This window comes from Tursiops truncatus, chromosome 15, assembly GCF_011762595.2.
Source record: "Tursiops truncatus isolate mTurTru1 chromosome 15, mTurTru1.mat.Y, whole genome shotgun sequence".
Classification (NCBI taxonomy): Eukaryota; Metazoa; Chordata; class Mammalia; order Artiodactyla; family Delphinidae; genus Tursiops; species Tursiops truncatus.
In genome coordinates, this window is record NC_047048.1 from 36,175,338 (window position 1) to 36,195,709 (window position 20,372).

At 41.2% G+C, this 20,372-nt stretch overlaps 1 protein-coding gene across 1 annotated transcript in view; it reads right to left on the reverse strand.

The window, feature by feature from the left end:
- The window catches only part of LOC101339275 (ATP-binding cassette sub-family A member 17-like), a 91,989-nt gene that overhangs the window by 61,084 nt on the left and 10,533 nt on the right, over nt 1-20,372 (reverse strand). The window contains exons 2-7 of the mRNA XM_073793237.1: nt 19,025-19,106; nt 17,760-17,943; nt 17,460-17,522; nt 11,741-11,868; nt 10,410-10,572; nt 8,695-8,954 (exon numbers count right to left, since the gene is read on the reverse strand). Coding sequence (XP_073649338.1) covers nt 8,695-8,954; nt 10,410-10,572; nt 11,741-11,868; nt 17,460-17,522; nt 17,760-17,943; nt 19,025-19,106 — 880 coding nt within the window. The remainder of the gene's footprint in view (nt 1-8,694; nt 8,955-10,409; nt 10,573-11,740; nt 11,869-17,459; nt 17,523-17,759; nt 17,944-19,024; nt 19,107-20,372) is intronic.

The following is a 20,372-nucleotide window of genomic DNA, read 5'->3' on the forward strand; positions in this document are numbered from 1 at the left end:
AAAATCATTTGGTAATGAGATGTATGGGTTTCTAGACTCTCAATTCTATTCCATCGGTCTGTATGTCTATCTTTATGCAGGTACCACACTGTTTTGATCTCTATAGCTTGGTAGTAAGTTTGAAATCATGAAGTGTGAGTCCTCCAACTCTTTCCAAAATTGTTTTGGCATTTTGAGGCCCCTTGCAATTTCATATGAAATTTGTCTATTTCTGAGAAAAAGGCAGTTGGGATTTTAATAGAGACTGAATTGAATCTGTAGATCAATTTGGGGAGTATTACTATCTTAATATTGTCTTCCAATCGATGAACATAGGATGTCTTTTCATCGATTTAAGACTTCTTTGATTTATTTTAGCAATGCTTTGTAGTTTTCAGTGTACAAGTATTTCATCTTAGTGGTCAGATGTATTCCTAGGTATTTTATTTTGGATGCTATTTTAAGTGGAGTTGTTTTCTTGATTTCCTTTTCAGAATGTTCATTGCTAGTATATAGAAATATAACTGATTTTTGTGTGTCCATCTTGTGCCCTGCAAATTTGCTGAATTCATTTATTAGCTCCAATAGTTCCTTCTGTGGATTCTTTAGGATTTTTCATATATAAGATCATGTCATCTTTTTTTTTTTTTGCAGTACGCGGGCCTCTCACTGTTGTGGCCTCTCCCGTTGCGGAGCACAGGCTCCGGACACACAGGCTCAGCGGCCATGGCTCACAGGCCTAGCTGCTCTGTGGCATGTGGGATCTTCCCAGACCGGAGCACGAACCCGTGTCCCCTGCATCGGCAGGCGGACTCTCAACCACTGTGCCACCAGGGAAGCCCAATCATGTCATCTTTGAATAGAGATAGTTTTACTTCTTCTCAAATTGCATGCGTTTTATTTCCTAATTGCTCTGGCTAGAACTTCCAGTATAAAACTGAATATCAGAGGGGAAAGTGAGCATCCTTGTCTTATTCCTGATCTTAGGGAGAAGGCTTTCAATCTTTCACAACAGACTATGATGCTAGCTGTGGGGTTTTCATAAATGCTCAGTATTAGGTTGAGGAAGTTCCTTTATATCCCGGTTTGTTAATTTTTTTTAATCATGAAACATATTGGATTTTATCATATGCTTTTTCAGTATCAATTGTGATAAATAAAAATGAATAAAATTGTGTTTATTTTTTCCTTCATTCTATTAAGTGGTGTATTACATTGATTGCTTTTCATCTGTTGAATCATTCTTGCATTCCTGGGATAAATCCCACTTGGTATAGTGTATAATCCTTTTAATATGCTGCTAGATTTAGTTTAGTAGTATTTTGTTGAGGATTTCCCCATTGATATTCATAAGGGATACTGGTCTGTAGGTGTTTTATTTATTTTTAACTTTTATTTTTTTATTTTGGCTGTGCTGGATCTTAGTTGCGGCACACGGGATCTTTGTTGTGGCACATGGACTCTCTTAGTTGTGGCATGAGGGCTTCTTAGTTGCAGCATTCATGTGGGGTCTAGTTCCCCAACCAGAGATCAAACCTGGGCCCCCTGCATTGGGAGCATGGAGTCCTACCCACTGGACCACCAGGGAAGTCCCCTGTAATGTTTGTTTTTCTTTTTTGGCTGTGTTGGGCCTTCATTGCTGCATGTGAGCTTTCTCTAGTAGCTGCGAGCAGGGGTTACTCTTCGTTGCTGTGTGCCGGCTTCTCATTGCAGTGGCTTCTCTTGTTGCAGCACGGGGGCTCTAGAGCATGTGGGCTTCAGCAGTTGTGGTGCACAGGCTCAGTAATTGTGGCTCATGGGCTCTAGAGCACAGGCTCAGTGGTTGTGGCGCATGGGCTTAGTTGCTCCACGGCATGTGGGATCTTCCTGGACCAGGATTGAACCCATGTACCCTGAATTGGCAGGCAGATTCTTTTTTTTTTTTTTTTTGCAGTACGCGGGCCTCTCACTGCTGCGGCCTCTCCCATTGCGGAGCACAGGCTCCGGACGCGCAGGCTCAGCGGCCATGGCTCACGGGCCCAGCCGCTCCGCAGCATGTGGGATCTTCCCGGACCGGGGCATGAACCCGTGTTCCCTGCATTGGCAGGCGGACTCTCAACCACTGCGCCACCAAGGAAGCCCCTCAGTCTTCTTTTTTATCACTTGGGTTTCTGATGTCATATCTAAGAAATCACTGTCTAACCCAAGATCATGAAGATTTACTTCTGTATTTTATTTTAAGAGTTGTATAGTATTAGCTAGTTCTTACATTTAGGTTTATAATCCACATTGAGTTAATTTTTGTGTATGATGTTATGTAGAGATCCAACTTCATTCTTTTATATGTGGATATCTCGTTGTTCCAGCACCATTTGTTTAAAAGACTCTTCCTTGTCTGTTGAATTGTCTTGGCCCCTTTGTCAAAAATCAATTGATCAGGGACTTCCCTGGTGGTACAGTGGTTAAGAATCCGCCTGCCAATGCAGGGGACACAGGTTCGAGACCTGGTCTGGGAGGATCCCACATGCCGGGGAGCCACTATGCCTGTGCGCCACAACTACTGAGTCTGTGCTCTAGAGCCTGTGAGCCAAAACTACTGAGCCCATGTGCCACAACTACTGAAGCCCGCACGCCTAGAGCCCATGATCTGCAACAAGAGAAGCCATCTCAATGAGAAGCCTGCACATCACAACGAAAAGTAGCCCCCGCTCGCCACAACCAGAGAAAAGCCCATGCGCAGCAACGAAGACCCAACGCAGCCAAAAATAAAACAAATAAAATAAATTAATTTTTTAAAAAGTGAAAACTTGACTCTGAAGGAATAATAATTAATGCCACAGATAATGGGAACAGCAATGCTACCAAGAAAAGAAGTCATGAACACACTCCCTGACAGAAGATTGTATCAGGACTCACCTTTTTGGAAGAATGTGCTGATCATGAATGCAAAGAAAATTGTAGCAATTGCAAAATACATTAGAAACACAAATATCAAACTAGGGTCACTGTTTTTGAACACTGCTACATCGTTTACCTACAAAACAATCACAGATGCACATAATTTTTACATGAAAAGAACGAATAGAAGGCATAAAGGACCCTAAAACACTGCATAAATTTTTTTAAAAACCAAGATTATCTTAAGCAAAACAATATATATATATTTTTAAGGCAGACCTTTGATCCAGCTTCCATTACCACTTACAAATTACACTCTACACATGTATCTCTTGTAAGGAAAGCATAAGTTTGATATCAATTTTTGGCCCAATGTGAATGTTCCTTTTTCTTTAATAAGAGAGTTTATCCTATTTATCATTATCACTATTACAAATAATTTTAATATTCCTTTTGATATCTTACATTTCCTCTTTTTATTGCTTTCTGGCCGTTTTCATTGTTTTATATATTTTGCTATATAGTCTGGGTTCTCTTGCCTTCGTTTGAACAAAGTGCCCCAAGTTTGGTGATTTAGAAGGTAAATTTTCATATATCCATATATTATAATTTAGTTATTAAACACAAGTTAGCAAATTGGAACACTAAATTCCACTGACAGCATAAAAGGAAAAATTAACAAGATACCATGGGCATAAAAGAATGTTCTTATCTTTTACAATAGCTATTTCAATTATTTATGAAGCACAAAATTTGCAATGTTTTAAAGTTTATAAAAGACATCTTTTGGAATTCCACTTTCCTAATGGAGTAAATACACCCAGGTCCACTACTTGAAGACCAGTGAACTGAAGGGAGGGCAAAGCTCTCCCAGATCATAAAGTTTCAATGCTTCCTATGCCAAAGTCTTAGCAAATACCACCACATATCAACCTGAGGTTTTAAAAATGTTCATCAATAACTGTGTTCTCATCATCTATTGAATCTCAGCACCACCACCCACACCACACCAAATTTTTTCCCCATATCTTCACAGCTTAGCACATCCTGAAAGACAAGAGACGTGTACCTTTGTGCAGAACAGAATGGTCATGAAAGAAACAACAATGAAGGCAGAAATGGAGAATATGGTGAACCAAGCAACCCAGTGTTGCCAGTTGTGCAGCCCCATCATACACATAAACTCCTAGAAAAAGCAAAAGAACCAGATGTTACAGAGTCTAATGCTCAGTTTCAACTGGTCTGGCTTAGCTGTTTATTACTGAAACCTGAGCAGTCTGGGATGAAGGGTCATATGTGTGTCCTGGGAAGAGGTGGATCCTGGAGGTGATGAAGACTGAATGAGTTGGAAAGAGACCTACAAACCAGAAAGTGGAGTTTATCTAGTAGTAGGCCTTGTGTTAAAATTATTCTTCTTTTGCAATGGTAGGTATACTGCTAGTTCACTCATTTATTGAACACTGACTATTAGTAAATGGCTCCTATGGCTCTGAGGATAGAATCTAAACTCCTTGGCATACTGTGCTCTGGTCACAAAAAACTTCCTGCAATTCACTGAACACACCGTGACTTATATGCCTTTTTTGTTTGTTTGTTTTTGTTTTTTGCCTCTCACACACGTTGTTCTGACTCTTTTTTCTCTCATTCTCTCTTTATGTAGTGAAATCTTACTTGATTTTCAAAACCTGTTCAAGAGTTACCTGCTCTGTGAAGCCTTCTGTGGTCAGCTTTGCCCATCCTCCACACAGCCATCACATCTATACATTCCATTACCTTAGCACTTGGGATTCTTTTGTAACATAAATCACCTGAGGGAAAGGACTGTGTCATTTATGTCTGTAACTCACATGCACATGTTTGGTAAATACAAGTTAATAAATGTTTGATAAGTGAATAAACGCAAAGCTCTATGCTGGGTACCATGAGGAAAACATACAACGGGCAGAGCGACTGCCTTCCAAAAGTTCACAATCTAGTACTGGAGATACATATATGATAATAACCCTGTATACTCCACACCCTAAGTACAGAAGTAGAGTTTTTATCTTTTAAGATTGGATGTGGTAGTAGGTCAATGAATCAAAAACAAGTTGGTTATCAGGAAATCACAAAAGTGACATACACATGATTTAAAATTTCATCTTCACTTAAAGCACATAAATGTGTCATGTGTGCTAGTATTGCGATGTCAGAACATGAACTCTTCTTCTGAAGCATGGGCGTGCTCATTGGAGCACTAGTGTAATGTCCACATAAAGCTCACTCCAGGATCGCAGTCTTCAAAGTGCACTGAGGATGCAAAATACAGGTGTAAAGTAACCTAGTACAGACTCTTCCCAGGCTTTTATAATTTTTTCCCCCAAATTTTACAGCGGTTTCACCCACGTGAAATTTACTAACGTGCTTCCCCCCGTCCCCCCACCCCACCCGCCATGTCCCAGCCACACTGTGCAGCTGGCAGGATCTTAGTTACCCAACCAGGGATTGAACCCAGGCCCTTGGCAATGAAAGCGCTGAGTCCTAACCTCTGGACTGCCAGGGAACTCTCTACTAACATGTCTTTAGAGAGCTACCTTACTGAATCTTTCCAAAACATTCAAATATACTTTCAAAGGCAACTCCAGTTCCTTTCATCCATTTATATAAAATTTAATTAAGGCACAAATTATTAGAACGTGTACAGGTATGAAGAGATTTAGGAACAAACCTTGATAAACACACAACTCAGCAGGTGAGAGGCCATAAGCCCATGTGTAGTAGAGAGAAGCTCACCAGCTGCAGTGTGCTGGGAGCTCCAAGCAAAAAGCTTTTCAGAAGTGATGGAGTGTCAGTTAATTTGGGAATGGATTACATGGAGATGAGTTAAGAAAGCTCCATCTATACTATAATAGAAGCGGAAACAACATGCTATGGGAAGATGGGATGAAAATTTGATGAAATTTAGAAAGGTTTCCTGAAGGACATGAACTATAGTATGAATTTTGAAGTAGAGGGCATTCCAAACAGAGAGGCCCACCTGCAGGAGGAATAGCTAGCACCTACTTAAGGGATAGAAAAGGGATCTATTCAACTAGAGCAAAGGGCTTATGCTGGGGTGCGAGGGCTTGTGCAGGAGATTTCTAAATTAAAGACAATCCATTTTAATCCTCCTCAACCTATTTACATAGTCAGACCATATCAAAACTAGATCTGAAAAGGGCCTAGCTCTCAGAATACTGGTTGTATTCTGTGTTCAAAGTGGAAAGTGACACTGGTTGCCCCCCTCTCCCATTCTCCCACCTTGGTCCCAGGGACAAATTCTGTCAGGGCATCCTCCTTCATGGAACAGATCCCATATTCATGACTCCTCCTGGACTATAACTTACCTGCTCCTGGTTCCTTACCAAGGAACAGTTGAAAGGTTTGGGCTGAGTCTCAGTTATAATGTGAACAGAAAGGAGGAGCTAATTCATGATCCTATCAGCCTCCAAGGCTAAGGGCTTTTCTAGAACCCCCCAGTGGACACCCTTTTTCACCCAGCCAAAATAGAGCATATTCCTCTCTGGCATATGTCATTTAAGATCCCACTTGGAAAGGCAAAAGCTTAATTATTAGAAATCTGTTTTACTTTGCTTAGGGAGAGATATTATTTATCTGAGAACGAAAATTGTTTTTTTGCTTTTTTTTTTTGCGGTACGCGGGCCTCTCACTGTTGTGGCCTCTCCCGTTGCGGAGCACAGGCTCCGGACGCGCAGGCTCAGCGGCCATGGCTCACGGGCCTAGCCGCTCCGCGGCATGTGGGATCTTCCCGGACTGGGGCACGAACCCGTATCCCCTGCATCGGCAGGCGGACTCTCAACCACTGCGCCACAAGGGAAGCCCCGAAAATTGTTTTTTATTGCTAGCTGTACTGTCCTGTATAAAGTTATCTTGCAATTATTAATCTCTGTGTGCCTCAGGGTACCTCCTCTACTAAATAGAATAATAGTAGTAGTTATCTCATAGAACTGTGTATCAGTCAGGGTCCCTAAAAGAAACAGATGTTATACTCAAATCAGAATAATCTGAGGAGGGTTTGTTTATAAGAGGCCTAATTACAAATGCTTACACAGTGATAGGAAACACTAGGATGGTGCAGAAACCTAGGGCCAGCAGCCAACAGAGCTATTATCACCTTTGGGCCCAAAGGGGTAAGAAGGAAGAGAGGTCACGAGACCCCAGGAGAGGAGAGAGTCTCGTGGAGCAAGATACCTTGAGAAGACAGTGACCTTCAGCTAACGGACAAACCGAGCCCAAAACTACCTGTGGAGAGAGAACTGGGATGGGGGGACAGGACACACCCTGACCTCAGCCCCCTACTTCCTTTTTCTGAGGTTCTTAGGGCTCCTTCCTCATGGGAGCATGTTTTGGAACATGGGCGGCTCAGCCTTCCGGACAGAGAACAAAGTGGAGATAAGTGAAGAGTGCATCTGGAGGGCCAAATAAAAGGTAGGAGGGTGAAAGGAATGAATGGTCCTACAGTGCTGCCCAGCACAAGGCAAGCACCACATACAAGTACATACTATTAAATCAACACACAACATGTTTTATGCCATTTTGTGTTAGTTGGATTTTGTTTCTTGAGCTATTCTAATTTTTTCTTTCTTTTAAAAGGAAAGCTGATCCCATCGACTATTATTTTATAACTGCCGTATTTGGTCTTCTGCTACCTTATTTAATATTATACTTTCTGTTCTGTAGGCTTTTTTTGGTGATTTCCTTTGTTTTCTGTCTTTTGGTATATGAACTATATTTTCTTTCCTTTTATTTTCTCCAGGGTTTTAAGAATTATATATCCTACTTTTAAATACTATTGGTGGTTACTCTTAAGTTTTTCAAAAGTGTTCTTTAACCTACTCTTGTCTAAAGAGTAGACTCAAGCGTGAAATAGGAAACACACAACCAATTCAATGGCATTAAGTGTAAACATTTGATGCCCACCCCTTCCCTCCACCAATTTGTTGCTGAAACAGTTTAACAAACAGGAAAAAGAAACTCTCTCTCTCATCCAGGAACTAAAAGGGGTTTCCAACAGCACATCAGAAGCTTCTAGTTTCCCTGGGGTTTTTCAGTCGGTGCAGAGCCAAGTGGAGAGGCCTGCCAGGTAAGCCACTGTCCCACCATCACCCATCGCAGTGCAAAGCAGGTTCCCTGCCTTTCCACCCTATCAGATGCAGCCTAACAAGGCAGTAGGATGAGACTGCTCCTTATGCCTGAATATGCAAGAAGACAGAGCAAACCAAACACTATTGGTGAGGCCAAGCATAGCTCAGGGAGCCACTGGCAGGCTATTTTAATACATAAGAATCAACAAATAGAGAAGAAAGCTAAAGAGTGAGAAGAGAAGTTTTTTAAAGAGCAAAAAGTGAGGAGAGAAGTAATAGGAGAGATTAAGTAAGCAACAGAGGAGTGCAGAAAGATCAACTTTGTCTTAAGTTGTATCTTCTACAGAACGCTTCCCATCTACCTTGCAGCAAAATGAGACCGAGTTAATTTTGGATGATTATTTCCCTCACTTATCAGTTAGTCATTCCACAAACATATTCTGAACACCTATCATGTGTGAGGCTGCGTATTAGCAAATCAGGAACCACTAGGCTGGACGCTCCCAGTCTAAAAGTAAGAATTCATGTAATAACATGAATTAAGTTGCAAGCCGGTTAAAATGATGAAAGAACTTCCAAGTTGCTTGGAGTTTGCTCTGATACCTAAAGCAACCTCTTACCTGCCTTGGCCTCCCTCCTACTCTGGCCATTTTTATTAGCAGCTCCCATACATTCCTGTCCAGGAAGAGGCACACATCTGATGTGATGGAGTTACCTTCAATTTTCTCTCTTTCTCCAGTGCAATGGAATTGATGGTGGTAAGCTCAATGTAGATGAAGCTGAGCATGAGGAAAAGAGGGAACTCATTCTGAAGGACCAGGAAGAAACTGTCCTGGACATAGGCTCCATGTGGGAATCTCTTCAGAAGCACACTGAGACTCTCAAACAACTTGGTCGTCTCATTGGGAGTGTGGTGCCACATGATGGCTTTATCTGTTGCATGCTGTATGGCCAGGAAGCCTTCTTTGTTGTATCCTACAGCAGAAAGCAGTGGATATCAAGTATAAGAGATTAAGAATGAAGATGAAAAACAACAGATAATTCAGATGGGTCATGGCTAGCCATTCACACACACACAGGAATAGAAAAGGCATTTCTATAGCCAAGATGCTACAATATGGAAGAGCAGAAAGTCACAATGGGAACCCTGTGGCTGAGGGACAATGTCTTTTATCAGAAAATGGGGTAAAGTAGTTCTGGGCAGACAAAATAAGGGATACCCAATATTACAATCTTCCAGGTGGGGCTGCATCTTCTCCCCTAAGTACTCAGGCTTCAGGGAAAGGGTGCCCATTCTGCAGTTTTGCTCATTCAGCACACAGGAGTAGTTAAATTCAAAGCACTTGGAAGACACAGCCCTCCTCAACTGCTGTGACCTGTCTCTGAGTTGTCACTGCTGTAGTCCAAGGGTTATCGTCACTGAATTTTGCTGCCAAGCCTCAAAAACAGTCTTTACCATAAGTAACCCTTGTTTCAATATAGCACAGCTGGTGTGCTAAGGTCAGCTTTGGGGAACAATAGATTGAAAGGCAAAGAGCCCTGGTTTTGGAGTCTTCTAAGAAATAATGGCCTCACTACCAAGCAAGGGTCACAGGCCTCCAAACCGGCAGAGCCAGGGTGGGGTATGCCAGCACTGGAGTAGAGGCGACTAAGGTCTTCTGTTGGCCTAAACCTAGGGAGGCCTCCAGATCTGTCAGGATGAAAAAGGCAGGAACAAATTTGATGATAAAGTTCTGGGAACTATTAGATATTCTTGACTGCAGAACTGTTCACATCTTTTCTAGAATCACATGAAACTATAAACCCTGGGACTTGGATTCCCACTTGGGGGGCTTGCAAGCCCAAGGCTTCAGGTCAATTGTGTGGTTACTTCTACAAGGTGGTGCAGACTGTCAACTTAATTTTCTAAGAGCAGTTAGTTCCCTAGAGGATGGTCACCCTAAACCCCTCACAAAGAGAGAGACCAAAACTCGACAGTGAAGTGGAGGGCATGAGTCCAAAAGAGGATCAGTTCCTGGGCCTCCAGTCAGGAATATGATGCTTATTGCAGAGTAGAGAGGATGAGCAGATCTCCACGTTGTCCCACTGTTCTCCCATAGTCTGCAGAGAGTTAACAGCAGGTACACATTTTTATAAGCAGAAAAGTTAACACATACAGAAACATAAAGAAGGCACTCGTTCCTGTAAAATTCCATTCTTCTCTCGAACAATTCAGTATCAGCACAAAACAATCAAATGCATAACTGCTAGACTAACTTACTCTAGAATGTAAGCATTTTACAGAATGCCACATTTCTAAATGTAACCCCTTCAACATCTTCTGAAATGTTACTGTAGCAAGTGTTTAGAGAGCAAAAACAACACAAATAGCATCATAAATATGGGACAAAAGCAGGCTGTGCTCATGACAACACACAGAGGCTTCCTCACCAGGGGATCCCCCATCGGAAAGTCCATAGTCCCAGGGTTCTTGGCTTAGGTTAGGAGGATAAAGATAGGATGCGCTCCAGCCTTGAAAGTCATCTTTATGGAGTATTAGTCTCAAGAATAAATAATTCCTCTGAAAACAACTGAAGCGCAAGTAATACTTAACCTATGAAGAATAAAGAGAAACAAATTCGGTCATGAGATTGTGAAACTCAGAAAAGGAACAGGACAGAGCAAGGGTGTGCCTGACGTCAGCTGCGATGGGAGGAAAGGCACCCACAGTGGTAGATGTTCCTCTGCGGAGCACACTGTAGTTGTGGTCTTCTCTGCATTCTGCTGTGACCATCCTAAGAAACAGACAAGGGGCTACTGAGCCCCCATCCGGAAAGGAGTGCTGCAGAATAATTCTGAGTGCAGGCTCTGGAGCCAGACCACCTGGATCCAAACCCCAATCTCCTAATGAATAGCCATGGCACTTTGGGCAAATTACTTAATCTTCTTGCCTTGGTTTCCTCATCAGTAAAATGGGAATGATGTTAACAGTACCTACCCCAGAGGTGCTGTGGGATCAAGTGAGATGGCCCCCGTGATGGGCCTGGCATTAGCAAGTGTTCGAAAAATGCCTTGTCTCCACCTACCAACATCCCATGACAGTTCTAACAACTGATCATTAGATAGACTGTACAGCACAACACAAAAGCTCTATATTAGTTGTTTTCCCATCCTAAAGCAGAAAACAAGTATTCTGATATTTAAAACACTGCCTTTTCCTTAAACAAACAGATCTACCATATCTGAAGTCCGTGGGATTAGTAATAATGACAATAACTATCCCTTCTGGAAAATGCCTCTGCTCCAGGCTCTGTTCTAAGCACTTTATAGGCATAAATTCATTTAATCCTCACAATGGTTCTATGAGTTAGGAACTACTATTAATCTCATTACACTGATAAGGAAACTGAGGCCTAGGAATGTTAGTGACTGTCCCAAGGTTACACAGTAGGACGCTGCAGAGCTGGGACTCCAGTCTATGGAGTCTAGCATTGGGGCTCGCTTCTGTAATCCAGCAGCTGAAAATATGCCATCCTGTACCCTTGGGACAGAGGCTTACTCCAAAAAAGTCTGCTCTTTTAAAGAATCTGAAAACTGGAAGGAATCTCAAAGTCCAGGATATAAGATATAAAATCAGGAGTATTCTCTTACCTCCTCTGGAATTAAGATTGCCACCAGCTGACAAAGCTGACTAGAAGGAGCTCAGGTAACAAGACTGCTTATTGAACTCATGCTCAAGGCTGGGTAGCACAATAAGATTGTGATGGAAAAGATGCTCTTACCTCAAGTGGCAAGGGCTCCTTGCTGTCATTGAAGCCATGATCAAAACCAATTCCAGTCAATACGTAGAAAGCTTTGGGATCCTGAATTATGTAATTTTCAAATGAAGGTACTGAAGAATAGCCTAGAACTACAGAGAGAAAAATCCAGTTAGTGAGTGGCTGGTGGGAAGGCAAATGCTGCCCAACTATCCTCTTTCTACCGAAGGAGATATGGTCTTGCCAGCCTCTCAACTGAAGGATGGAAACGGTCATTCACTCAGTCCTTCATTCTGCAAACAAATGGGCGCATCTTATGTAAGATGCCTGGGGCTGTGCTAGGCAGTGTGAACACAAAGTCAAATGATAACAGCCTCAGCCTCCGTGGCATTCTGAAAGCTCTTGTGTTCGAGTTCTTCTTAGCTAGGTTGCACTTAGGGCTACAGTACATAGAGCACAATTCTTGTCCATGTTAATGAGGAAATTATTGCTCCATTGCAGCCTTCTCTTCACGGTTATAACAACCAAAAGTGGAAACAAAATCATAAAGAAATATAGCTGCTCTGATGAGAGAAGTAATTTCTAGAGTCAACTGCCCTCACATCTGACAATTTAATACAGGATCCTCCTTGAAAATAATTCTTTCTCAGAATGTTGAAGGTGTTACTATACCGTTTAGCATGCAGCGTTGCTGAGTGTAATGTGTGATTTCCTTGTAGGTAACCAGAAGCCAGTGAGACTTCTATTCCTTAATCTCTGGGTTCAGAAATGTCACTAATACATGCCCAAGTTTGCTATTTTTTGTTCCCCTGCTTGTAACTAGTGAACCCGTCCAAGGTGGAAATGGTGTTCAGAAATCTTTTCTGTATTATTTTGTTTTCCTCCCCTCATTTGTCTCCTTTCTTCCTTCTAGAAATCCAAGTAGATGAGGTGGGACTTCCAGACCTGCCCTTCATGTCTAACCCATCTTTCATACTTTCCATGTCTTTGTCTCTTTGCTTTACATTCTCAGAGGCTTCCTTGACTTTATCTTCCCCATTACCAACAGAACCTCAAACATGTCCATTTTATTATTTCCATGAAAGTTATTTTGATAATCGTTTTTAATTTCCATGTCCTCTTTCTGTTTCTTTCATGGTTTCCTTTTCACAGGAGTCCAGTTTCATTTTGGAGTGGCAATATTTTCTCAAATGTCTCTGAAAATACTAATGAGAATTTTTTATTAACTAGATTAAAAAAAAAACCAGAGCATGCACATGGTAAAACTTTGAATGATACTAAAGGTTAAAAGGTGAAGCATCATTCACCTACCATTGGCCCACAATTCCTTTATCATGACACAATCTCTTTAAGCCACTTTCGTTTGTATGTTAAAAAAAAAAATCTATGACTTATGTTTTTGGCCATGATGGAGTAATGGAGATTGAATTTACCCTCCTACCACAAATAACAAGAAAACTGGACAGGAAAGAAAAGAATCAAGAATCAGACAATGGACAATATGTAGCATAGCATTACGATTCCTGAGAAAAGAGAAACAAACAAGGTGATCACTAAGATTGCCCTGGTTTTCTGTCTGGAGGCACATTTCAGACCATAGAATAGGGAGGGGAAACCCAAGTGGAATGCAGCTACTTGGCTACATTGACAGAGATTAGAGTTTGAAGAGTCTGAAATGGCTAAGAGTTGCAGGGCAGAGTTCCCAAGAGAAGAAGGCTGTGCTGGGAAATCGCCCTAGAAATCTGGACAGAGGACCCCTTTAATGAATACTAAGATATGCCCTGCCTGAGCAAACAGGAGAAGTATGAGCTAAGTGGTGCCCAGAGCCCACATAAGACCAGGAGGCATTTGACCAGCCAGTGTGGACAGTTCCTGGTGATCACCTGAGGCATTCAGAAGAGTCACACCTCAGTAATGGGATTAATTATCTTTAAAGTAAAAGCTGTTCCACACCTTCCCCACAAAAAAGCTTAAAAGTCTTGATAGACTTTTTGATGAAACTGAACTTTAACTTTCTAGCAGAACAAAACCCATTCTTTAAAGGAAAACAACCACTTGATCCACGAAAGTTGAGACTTGATCCAGTTCTCAAATTGTATGATCAAGACTTCATTTTGTAGATAAGTTCATTTGTACCCTTTTTTTGGATTCCACATATAAGTGATATCATATATTTGTCTTTCTCTGTCTGATTTACTTCACTCAGTATGATGGTGGGGGGAGGGGTAAACTGGGAGATTGGGATTGACATATACACACTACTATATATAAAATAGATAACTAATAAGAACCTGCTGTATAGAACAGGGAAATCTACCCAATACTCTGTAATGGCCTATATGGGAAAAGAATCTAAAAAAGAGTGGATATATGTATATGTATAGCTGATTCATTTTGCTGTACACCTGAAACTAACACAACATTGTAAATCAACTATACTTCAATAAAAATTAAAAAAAAAAAAGACTTTTCTTTCTCTCCCTCTGTATTACTTCTTTGATGTCCTAAGATGGTTGCTAGCAGTTCCTGGGACTAAGACTTCCCAGTTCAAGTTCTGAATTGAATAACAAGGGCCCTGTCTCTTAACCTTTCTTCTACATTTTGTCAATTCATCTCTCTCTGTGTTGTACTGTGTTGTGAAAATTTCCTTCAGATCTATCTTCCAATTCACCAGTTTTACATTCAGCTGAGTTTTATATTCTGATCATTTTATTTTTCACTTCTGGAAGTTCTGTTTGGTTCTTTTTTTCCCCTCACACCTGCTAGGTGACTCTTTTTTTTTTTTTTTTTGCGGTACGCGGGCCTCTCACTGTTGTGGCCTCTCCCGTTATGGAGCACAGGCTCCGGACGCTCAGGCTCAGTGGCCATGGCTCACAGGCCCAGCTGCTCCACGGCATGTGGGATCTTCCCAGACCGGGTCACGAACCTGCATCCCCTGCATTGGCAGGCGGACTCTCAACCACTGCGCCACCAGGGAAGCCCCTAGGTGACTCTTTATAGTGAAATGCTATCTATAAATATTTTCAGGTTGTCTTTTATTTCTTTAAATCTAGTAAACATAGTGATTTTATAATGTGAGGCTAATAATTCCATTATCTGAAATATTTCTGGGTCTGTTTTTGCCATCTATTGTTCATACTGATCTTCATCCTTGCTGTCTTGTTTCCTGGTGTGTGCTCATTGACCGTGATACATTTGTGGCCACCCTTCTTTGAGATACAGAATCACAGCGTGTTCCTCCAGAGGTTTACATTTGCATCTGGCAGTCGACATCTCACTCCATAGTTTGAGGGGTTTTCTTTGGACAACCAGGTGATGTGAATTTGAGCTACAAATCCCTGGGACGGGTGCACCTGCTGCTGTGCTCAGTTCGGAGGCAACTCTCCTCAGAGCCCCTCAGGGGTGGGAATGAGGTGTGTTTTCTTCTGGCTCAACCTTACACTAAGAGTACAGGCATTTGGGATCCCAGCTCTATGGGGAGATGGTCTCCTGTGAGACGTCCCTCCTGAATGAGCCTTGACTTTTTCTTCTTTCCCTCTGTGCCTTACAAGGCTTGAAACTACATCTCAGTTCCCCCTCATATGATGCAGTTTTCATAAGAAGCAGTTTGAGGACTCCACTGACCTCTCTGGGTTCTTTCCTTCTTAAGAAAAATATCTAAGAATATGGAAATATTTTAACAATACAGTAAATAAAAAGTAGGTTACAAAGAGTTCATACAAAATGATCCTATTTTTGTTAGAAAAAGGGCAGGAAGGGTGTATGTGAGGTTTTAAACAGCACTTGTATCTGGGTGATAGAATTATGAGTAAATTTTCCTTTTATCCTATATATGGTTTTTTTTGTTGTTGTTGTTCTTTTGTTTCCTTAGCCTTATTTAGGTTTCTTTTTAAACACACACATATACATACACACATATTTGGTTAAATTGCACAAAATAGCATACATACAGGAAGGCATATGAAACACAAATGTTCAGTTTAATGAACAATTATAAAATTAAAATCTAAGTAATTACCCCTTGGATCAAGAAATAAAATATTTTTACCCAATGCTGTTTGTCTTGATGGTTCCTTACTGTCTATTTAGTTCTTTAATACTTTTAAGAACATGTTTAAATATTTATCCAGCATCTGTTTTTCAGAAAGAGGGTTGGTCCAAATAACCTAGTCTGCCGTATTACCAGAAGCAGAACAGCAATAATCTTTTTCCCAGAAATTCCCAGGAAAAAATCTAAGTGTTTCCTTGAGTCTTACTGAGTTATGTGTCTTCCCTGGATGAATCCCTATAGCAAGGGGACTGCCAAGTGCAGACTGGTGTAGACAGAGGTTACATGACTCATCCTGAGCCCAGGGTGGAGTCATCATGGGCTCAGAGTGGGAGAGGGATCAGGCCTCCAGGGAGAAATAGGCTGTGCATATATCAAAAGGGTCGATAGATGCTGTGAAGAAAAAAACCCAGAAGTCTATCACAGTTTGGAAGGGATCGTCAAACTATTGTTTGTCCTTACTTCTAGGGTGGAGGATTTGCTTAGGGGAGTGGCATGAAGAGGGGAGTTTAACTTTTATTATCTTTTTATACTGTTTGAAATTTTCAGTGCAAGGAGTTCTTGTATTTATTGTAAATTTTAAGATGCTTTAAAAATTTTTTTTAATTCCAGAAAAATATATCCCTAACAGTTAACAAAGAATTCTGGGAAGTGGGATTAGGGATGGGAACGTTAACTTTTTACATTAAACACTGCATTGTGTCATGTATCATTCTGTAATAAGGAGAGAGGGAGGAAAAGAAGGCATTAAACTGTTTGAGGACAAAAAGTGAGCAAGGAAGACTCCAATGGAAATGGCAGGGAGGTAAAAATAGATGAAGATTACAGTATCACAGCATTCAAAGCAGTAGAGAATTCCAAAGAGATGGATGAAAGCATCCCTGTCACAATGAGGACAAAGAAAAGAAGATGGGAAAGAAAGCACTGGATTTGGCAATTAGCAAGGTATCTTTCCCTTCCTGATGTCTGCAAATTCTAGTCCCTTCCAATCACTCTTCCAGAGAATAACCAGATAAACCTTTTTAAAACAAATTACATTGCAGCATAACCTGTCTTCTTAAAACCCCTTCAATGGCTCCTTCTGCATGTAGAAGAAAACCCTAACACTCTAACAAGGCCTGCAAAGCTCTGCATTATGTGGCTCCTACAGACATTTCAAACCTCATCTAACTCTCTCAACTTACTTCAGCTTCCCTTGATGACTTTCAGATCCTCAAACACCTCAGGGCCTGGCTACTCGCTGTGCCCCTGCCTGGATAGCCCCTGACTCCTGAAACACACCACCCTCCTATTTCCTATGGCTTGTTCTTTATCATCATGTTTTATCTAACTTATCACCTCACCACGGAGGAATTCTGGTGTTTTTTTCTTTTAATTTTGTAATCTCATACTTATAAAAGGTAACTGAATTAGAATAATATTTTAGAATACTAGGCAAACATAAAGCACAACTTTCAAAACAGTAGTTCCCACACATTATACCACTGAGGTCCTTTAAAAGAATTGTCTTCATTGAGTGGCACTCAATGCTGAGAGAGGAGAGCTCTTTCTTTCCATGTTCTACCTTATATATTATTAGAATACCTTATAAAAACATATATTACAATTATAGGAACTTTGAAAAGTTACTCCATATTTTGAAAAATTTTATCTACCTAACTGCATTCATTCAATAAATATGTATTGAGTACCTACTGTGTGCCAGGCACAGTGTATGAACAAAACACACATAGTCTTCTGCCTTCACGGAGGTGGAACCTAGCAGGGAAAGGCAGACAGTGCACAGGAAGCAGTGAGTGGCAATGTAATTAAACATTTATCAAAATGCTATGAACATATCCAATGGGATTCTGTGAGAGAGAAAAAGGCAGAGATGGGAAACCTAAAATCTACATTCCTAAGTGCCATTTTAGCTGAAACCTTAATGATAAAAAGGAGCAACCCACAGGAAGAGCTGAGGGCAAAACATTTTGTCGGAAGGGAGGAAAGACTCACAGATTCCGGGAATTGAAAGGTGGCAACACCACCAGTATGGGAGCCCAAGGAAGAGAGGAAGCCAGCAAGACTGAGGAAGGGTCTGGTTGACTGCCAGTGCAACGGAAGTCACTGAAGGGGCTGAATCGGGAGACTGGCCAGATCCCACAGATCTTTTAAAGATCTTTTTGGCTCCACGTAGAGACTGGATGAGAATGGGACAAGAAGACGAGGAAAGAGACCAGTTAAAAGGCTAATTCAGAAACTCTGAATGTTTCCTGTCTTTTATTAGTCAGAGACATATTATGACTGCAAACCAGGATTAATATGAGATAACCAGTGTCACTACAGTAAATTAAAAACAAATACTTAACATTTTAACTAGCCTTGAAGCCTTGTGACATAAATATACAAGTCTCTTGTGCATTGTGTGAAATAGTAACTATACTTTGTGAACTGGTTTCCCCCAACTACCACCTTTGCAGACTCTTCAGAATTCGGAGACCCCAGATTTGGAATCAGTATTGTAAGAACTCACAGGAAAAAACTTCAAACTATACTTTATAAAAATGTCCTCTCTATCCTTCCCGCATCTTTATGTCTAACCACTTTCAGTAATACTCTTCAAAGTTTCACTTTTGGAAGGGATATATAAACTAGTTGAAATCTATTTTTCAGAGGATATTGAATGAAGAATTCTGGCAGTGAAGTGATATCAATTGCACAGTAGTTGACAGGAGGTCTATTTCCTGGCAAACTACCAAAATGAAGACACATTACAATTGCAGAAAATAGTAATGGCATCAAGATTTCAAGGACTGTTACCAGAGTCTTTGGTTTCTAAAATAAAAACAAAAGCCGTATGTTAATCCAAAATAGAACACAAGCATTAAATGGCTACGTGGCAAATGTTCTTCCATTAAGAATGTTTTCAATCAACTTTACTTCACTAAAATATATATTATATATATAAATAAAAGAATGCGTTCATTTCTTCCAGCCTCCCTGTACAACACATGACAAAGAAAAAAACAATGAGAATTAGCTAGAAATATCTCCTTTTATTTTTTCTATAACAATGGCTAGAAATCAGTAACAATGATGCTACCTTCAATAATTAGGGCTAACAGAACTACTGTGAAAACATGGCTCATTTGCAGAAAAGGGCCCCTTTACAAGTAAAGTTCTTAATTTTTTCTTTACTCCATTATTAGAAACGAATTTAACTAAATCTTTCAGTTCCTCCCAAGGAGACTCACATTTTCCCTACAGATAACTATACCTACCTTTAAAATGAAATTCTTCCAGAGAAGAAGTTTTAAGTTCCTGAACATCGTCATTTTTCTAGCTGAAGAGGAGGGATCACCACTAGTTGGGAAACAAATGGGGCAAATATTATGCGTAACATAAAAATGTTGAATTACTCTTTCATCCTTGAAAAGCTTTCTTCTCTTAGGCTTTCAGAACATCGTTCTGGACTACTTTTCCTCCTTCCTTTCTAGCAGTTCCTTCTCTTTTTTGGTGACTCCTCCTCCCTTCCCCACCCTGTAAATATTAATGTGCTCCAGGGCTCCATCTGTGGACTCATCTCTTTTCCAGCGGCACTCACTTTGAAGGTGCTCTCACTCACTATTTTGGGTTTAAATCCATCTACATGATGACTTTTATACTTTTTTTTTTTTGTGGTACGTGGGCCTCTCACTGTTGTGGCCTCTCCCGTTGCGGAGCACAGGCTCTGGACGCGCAGGCTCAGCGGCCACGGCTCACGGGCCCAGCCGCTCCGCGGCATGTGGGATCTTCCCGGACCAGGGCACGAACCCGTGTCCCCTGCATCGGCAGGCGAACTCTCAACCACTGCACCACCAGGGAAGCCCTACATGATGACTTTTAAATTTATATTTCCAGCCTTGACCTTGCCTCTAACTCTAGACCCAAATGCCCAATTGCCTGCTTGCCATCTCCACTTAACCCGTCAAAACGGGGCTACTCATATTTCTTCTAAAACAGATCATCCTACAGTCTTCCTCATCTCAATGAATGTCAGTTCCACTCTTTGAGTTACACAGGGTTACTGACTGTACTTAAAAAATATACCCAGAATTCAATCTCTTTTCACCACCCCTTCTCTTATCACCCTGGTCCAACACCACCTCATCTCTTGCCTGGATTTCTGCAAGAGCCTCCTCAGTGGTATCAATGTGTCTGCTCCTGCCACCCTGTGATCCATTCTCCCTGCAGTAGCAAGAGTGATCCTGTTCAAGTCGGGTCACACCCACTCCTTTGCTCAAAACTCTCTAATGGCTTGCATTTCGCTCCAAGAAAGAGCCTAGCCTTTATGATGAGCTACAAAGCTCTAGGGGATACACCCCGTTACCTCGCTCATCTCTTCTCACTTCATTTCCTGGTCTACTTTCCCTCCTTCTCCCGCTCCTGTATCACAGACCTAGAACAGAGAAACCACAGTTCTGCCTCAAACCTTTGCATTTGCTATTTCCTCTGCCCAGCACACACTTCCCTCATGTGTTGACATAGCTAGCTCTCCTACTTCTTTCAGATCTTTATTTAAAAGTCACTTTCTCAATGAGGCCTTTCCTGATCATCCTATATAAAATTTCAAAACCACTAAACATTTTG